Below are 6,260 nucleotides of genomic sequence, written 5' to 3' on the forward strand. Positions count from 1 at the left end.
TATGTTCTTAACATCATAATAATTGACCGGATTAAAATTAAATAATATTTTCTTACCATGTTGGAGATGTACTTGTCATCCAAACGAATAAATTAATATGCCATCGAAGAATTAATAAAATAAAATCAAAGAACTAAGAAATTAAGAAAAACTTTGGAATTAAAAATTTAGATTAAAAATCGAGAATTGAGAATAACAAATTGAGAACAAGAAAATTGAAAATCAAACTGTAAAAATTAAAAATTAAAAATCAAGAGTTGAAAAAAAAATAAAAATTTGAGGGTTTATATAAGAAAAAAATTGTTGTTAGAATCTCATAGCCGTTAGGATTTTTGGCCATTAAGAAAAGATACGTTGGATAAAAAATGCGTCATACAAGGCACATTTTTACTAAACCGGTAAAAAAAAAAGTCACATAAAACACATTTTTTTGAATGAGAAGAAAACGCATTCTACATAATACACTTTCTCTGCCAATTCAATGTGAGACGCGTTTTCTTGATAAATTTTAAAAAAAAATTTAACAGTTTTTCCTTTCTTTTTTTCCGCATATTTATATTAATTTGCCGAAGAGATGATTATCCAAATTTAAAAAAAGGACATATTTATCTCAGATTTATTTTTAAGGCATACATATTTTTATAGTAAGTCATGACATGCCATACGTCAAGTCTGTTATTCACATTTACAATGTTAGCAGTCAAACTGACCAATCGGAAATCTCCAGTAACCGTTTTTACAAAGAACTCAATAAGTGCACTGTTTAAGGGCAATTGTTTTTTTTTTTTTAAATTTTTACAAAGGAACTTTTTGACCCTCAAACCGAAAATTGGTTTATAAATGCACGGAAGCTCAATTATAGCATGAATTAATTTTGATAAATATGTACAAGGTTAATTGTTATAAAAATAACTGTACAATTTCAACGGATTACAGGTCCTCCACATGCACCAATAAATGGCATGTCATTATACACTCGAAGCCTACAGAAAAACAGCTTAAACCAAACATGACTGATGTATACCAAACAGATATGCAGACTCTGACCAATAACTTCACTTTGTGCGACTAAATCAGCAAACTTACCACAACATTCGACCATTTAGTCCAATTTGTAAGCCCAACCATGTTTATCTAAGTATGCTTGGACTGCTTCCTTCATTGCCAAGTTCGGTACAAGTTGGGAATGATCAAGCGGTTCGCGTGTGATTGGATCAAATTTACCAACCTGATTTCCAGCAAGTAAATGATTGATTTTAGTGTTCTTTTTCTTTCTTGTAAAAAAAATTATACTGCTAAACAACATCCAATATTTCCAGAGCATATCACCTTCTGAAGATGGTCAAGGATCACTGCTCTCTCATACGTAACTCCACTTGGAGTAATGACAGGATCACGGAAGATATCAAGTGTGATTTTACAACACAAGTAATCCGGCACCTGAAACTATTTATCATGTCTCCAAAACAGTACAAAAGGGCTTGTATAATTGACAATGGAAAGAACGCATTCTTACCTCACCAGGGATGTCAGCTTCACCAGCTTTCCTAAACACTTGCCTCAGAACCTCCAGTTGTTTCATATGAGAAATACCAGCCTCAACTAAGAAACCTTCTGGTTGAGAATCATCAAGAAAATGTTTTTCTCTAAGAGCAGCTTCACAAGCCTCCCTGCAACATAGAGGAAATAAATAATTGCATGAAGCAAAAATAAACATTAGGACCATTTCTCCATCAAAAATTTCCAGAGAGGTAAATCATTCCCCTCGAAGCAAATGTCTTAACTCACAGGGATGACATACTTCAAACTTTGCAATTCCCACGAACGCTTGGAAGATGCATGCTCCCATAGCATGTACTTCGCTTTTGCAAGCTCCTGCCAAATCTCATCTACCATATAACCCTTTGGATTTGCACCCCTTCCAAGATCCAAAGCCTAAATAAGCAGATCAGCCTTTCTAAGTAAAGAATCAATTTATAAATATAAAATAAAGGCAAGAGAACCCAATACCACTCAATAATTTATTCAACCAAAATTTCTTACAGTGAACAACATCTTTGCATGTGTATATAAATTCCAGGAAAAAGTTTTCTTCTGCAATATTTATAAGAAGAAAGAAACTGCATGCTCAAAAAGGATCTCCAGAAAAACTTGTACATTACAAACTGCAGCATTCAGCATTTCAAAACATTATCGGTTCATAACCCTAAAATATTAGGAACACTTACTACAATTACCAGACTTCAAAAGCCTGTGCCTAGTTCATTGGCTTAAAGCTTATAGGAAAATCATCAAATCAGACAAGAGTAAATCCCAAAATAGCCTCACTACATATTTTAAGGAAACCGCTTAAATCATCAATAGTTTACTCTATTGATAGTATTCATCCACTTATAAGCAAACATCTTTGAAACAGCAAAAACAAAAAGCACAGGCCAATAAGGCCTGCTCATTGTATTATTCACAACAATAATGACAATGAAGAAAAAAGTTGCACTAATACTAGAACCACTTTTCCACCCCCTTAACATAAATGCTCATTATGGTTAACGTAGTAGACCTCAAAGTCATCCACTTATCCTCTATGTTCCATGAGCTAAGATCAAGCTTGATAAATGTAAAAGGCAGGAAAGAATCCCCCAAAATATCTGGCAACACAAATGGCAAGAAAATGTTTATTGTGCAAAATATCTTTCACAAATTATCTTCCTCGTGAAATGATATTTTTTTCCCTTATTGCTTTGACTCATCCCTATGAAGAAATGGTGGAAAAAAAAAAAGAATAGCTCTCAGATATATCCTAAATCAAAATGCATTCAGTTGTCTTTTTCTTGCCAAACAACATCCCCCTTCCCTTCACAAAAATCTTTTTGTCAAGGATCCAAGTCTATATGATATACTACACCAAACGAAGCCATCATAGCAGACAAAAGTTAAACAAAAGCGAAAGATATTCTGTTTCTTATATATCATTTGTTGAAATGGGGTCCCTATGTCCTTTAAAAGTACAACCACCAAAGGAAAACCACAACATGGACCAGAATGAAGATGCATAAGACATTTACAATGAATATAAAACCCAGCAACCACCCATGCGACTGTTCAATAAGAAAATAACAGGAACGTCAGTAACATGGTGAAACACACGCATGCTACATGTGATGGTGAAAAAACCACAAAAACTAATTGAATGTATTGACTTTAACAACCTTCACTAAAAGAGATTAAAAGTTTCCAAATGCAACCCTAACAAAGTTATCATTTCTGATTCTTAAGAAACAAAAAGATTTATCATGTCATATGTACCTTTTGTAGTTCCTTGACCCCTTCATCTAATTTTTGCTTCTGAAGTAAGGCAAGTCCCAACATGTAGTGTGCCTATCAAGTAACCATATGTAAGTATACCCCGTCAGTTCTAAAGGAAAAGGTATGCACAATAAGCATACACTAAGCCAAACCCCAGTTTTTGATGTTCCTAAGGGAGGAACAAATGAAAATGAAAATAGCTAGGAAGTTAAAACTTGCAGTAAACAGGTTAGCAAGTTGGAATAAAAGAACATTACATGTGAAACCTCAAGCTAATAAAAATGAAAATTTTTAACCCAGTAGATAATTCAGATTTTGCATAAAAAATGGCAAAAACAACCCACATTGCAAAATCAAGATTGATTTTACTTGGGAAAAGAAGAAACTGCCAGAAAACCATTAGATTTTGCATGGGAAATTAAGTTAAACAACCCAAGACGCATGATTATCTCAACAGTTCCAAACCAGCTTTTGATAGGTTTATAACTAAAGACTAACATAGCTAGATATTTGCCACTTTAACTTCCAGAAGTCCTTAATTTTGCTTGAACCCGTCCCCAGTTCCAACCCTACTCAGTTTCCCAATTGGCGCTTGAAAGTCGACTAAACAACTAAACTTGACTCCTTTCTTAGGAAATAATCAAAGAGTTAAGGATGACCTGAAAATGTCAGGCCGGTAGAAGCTTCAATCACCTTAATACTCGCCTAAGAACTTATTTTATTCTGCTATACATGATTTAGCATTACATCCAAAAGGAAAAAAAAAAAGGAAAAAAACAAGACAACCAAGAAGAATCAAATTTCAAGACATGGACGGGTCAGGGGTGTGTGAAATGTCATGATAATTAGGCGCACAACAAACCCTAAAAATCAGCATAACGGAATAAGAAATGAAAGAAGATTACCTTGACAGAACTGTAGTCGAGCTGAATAGCTCGCCGGCAATCCTCTTCCACTTTCAACCAATCACTGCGTCAAACCAAGAAAAGAGACACCTTCAAAAAAATTTTCCTCTTAAGAAAAAAAGGCACTATTTTTACATAAAAATTCATTATAAAAGGATTGCGTACATACTTCCGTCTGCGATGGCAAAGAGCGCGATTCGTCCAATATACAGGAACATTGGGGCATAACGTAATCGCCTTTAAACCCAAAAAATTACATAATTTTTATAAAAAAAAATCAAAAAATTTAAGAAACTAATATAGCAAACAATAACAATTTTTTCTCAAAAAAAAAAAGGGAGGAGAGGAAGATTCTAGACCTCAGTATAAGCATCGATGGCTGCCCCAAAACGATCTTTCTTGAAATAAATGTTGCCATCTTTCCTCAATTGCTCCGCTTGTTTGGCTGCCGCGCTTAATGCCGAACCTGACACCATTTTTTTTCCTGAATAAAATCTGTTAACCGTGAAGCGTAAACCAACGAAATCTGCGATTTGTTTCTTTTTTTCCTCTTGAAGTTTAACTCTACAAAGAAAGGATTTTTTTTTTTTTTTTTGAATTTTAAATGTGGGAAATGAAATGAAGAAGGAAGCAGCAGCGCGACTTCGAAGAGGATTCAAGATTGTTCCAGGTGAAAGCAACCTCAAACAAAGAACCCTTGCAATTTTTTATTTTTTGGCCTTTTATTATGATTTTGGGCAGTGATGGCGTTACCTCTTGAGGATGCACTTATCTCACAGCCGAATAGGATTGGATGATACATACTTCAACTCCTAATTTTGGTCAATGCTGTTGGATTTCCTTGTTTTCTTGTATGAGTTATGGATTTGAGAATCATTTTTCTCATTATTTTTGGATATTTTTATATTTTAAAGTTAAATTTATTTATATTTTAAAAATAATTGAGAATCTGATAAATATAAATTTATTTATATTTATTGTTGAACCCAATTTATGTCCGCCCAATACACTTAAAACCCAAAATAATTAACTAAGTAAATTAAACCCAATACAAAACAAACCCTAATGACCAGAGCCCAAAGAAAAGTAAAGAAAAATGAAATCCTAACAGCTAACACCTTCATTACCAGAACTGTGGAAGTTCCCAAGCACCACACGCCACTCATCCCTCCGAAGTTGTGCGCGCCTCTACTAGGCCACATCGAGACGTGCTCGATCGAACCTACAAACAAGCAAGAAATGGTTGTAAAAATGCTATAAAAGTCTTCAAAACATTGTAAAGGGACTTTTTTTCCTTTTTGGTGGCCCCTGATAAGTTCAATAGCTGAAATAATAGAGAAGAGAGATCCATAGTAAATCAAAATCAAGTCTAAGTTTTGAAAGGTGATTTTTCATTCTTCTTCTGAAACTTTCTTTTGATTCATATTTTTTTTTCTTTTTTTATAAACCGATTTTAAGTAAAAAGAAAGAAAGGGGGCCTTCCTGGTCTTGATCCGTGAACCGACGGTGGGGTAGAGGTGCGTGGCACCGATGATCCTCCAGGGTGGCACAAGGCTAGGTTGGATTTCTAGCAAAAAAGATGAAGGAGTAGGGAAGAAGGAGCTTTCTGTTTCTTTTTTTGAAAAAACAATAGAAAAATGAATTAAAAAAAAGGGTTCTTTGTACAAGAAATGGCAGAATGCCATTTAATGGCCTTTAAATGGTAGGGGCCACACGTTTGACTCCAAAATAGGGAATTTTCGCGTTTAATCCTTTTCTTTTGCTCCTACATTCAATCAGACCCTATTCAATTTTTTTTATTCTTTTAAATTGCCCCGGATCTTGCGTTGTTCCAATTTAGCCCGCACTGGCACTGCGATTTGGGGATTCGCATATTTACGCTTTTGGTCCCGCGATTTATGTGTGTTTATGTTTTGGTCCTTAATGCATTTTTTCATGTTTATTAATTATCTCTTTGAGTCTGCTTTTCTTTCAATTGAATTTTATTTCGCTAATCCTAAGGTTTTAATTTATTTTATTTTTTATATATTTTTGTTAAAAAAAACTTTT

At 34.1% G+C, this 6,260-nt stretch overlaps 1 protein-coding gene across 4 annotated transcripts; it reads right to left on the reverse strand.

Annotated features, from left to right (window-relative positions):
- Positions 1-856: 856 nt before the first annotated feature.
- LOC108466437 (E3 ubiquitin-protein ligase CHIP-like) lies at positions 857-4,970 on the reverse strand. Of its 4 annotated transcripts, none has more exons than XM_017766796.2 (8): positions 4,571-4,969; positions 4,381-4,448; positions 4,212-4,275; positions 3,307-3,378; positions 1,802-1,935; positions 1,517-1,670; positions 1,330-1,446; positions 857-1,228 (listed from the first exon to the last, which is right to left on the reverse strand). In XM_017766796.2, exons 1-8 carry the CDS (start codon positions 4,685-4,687, stop codon positions 1,103-1,105), a joined length of 852 nt encoding a protein of 283 aa, XP_017622285.1. In that variant the 5' UTR covers positions 4,688-4,969; the 3' UTR covers positions 857-1,102. The 4 variants fall into 4 exon arrangements, with proteins under 4 accessions (XP_017622285.1, XP_017622290.1, XP_052887214.1 ...); XM_017766801.2 differs by having other exon boundaries at positions 1,330-1,440; positions 4,571-4,968; XM_053031254.1 differs by lacking the exon at positions 4,381-4,448 and having other exon boundaries at positions 4,571-4,970.
- Positions 4,971-6,260: the final 1,290 nt, after the last annotated feature.

This window comes from Gossypium arboreum, chromosome 7, assembly GCF_025698485.1.
Source record: "Gossypium arboreum isolate Shixiya-1 chromosome 7, ASM2569848v2, whole genome shotgun sequence".
Lineage (NCBI taxonomy): Eukaryota > Viridiplantae > Streptophyta > Magnoliopsida > Malvales > Malvaceae > Gossypium > Gossypium arboreum.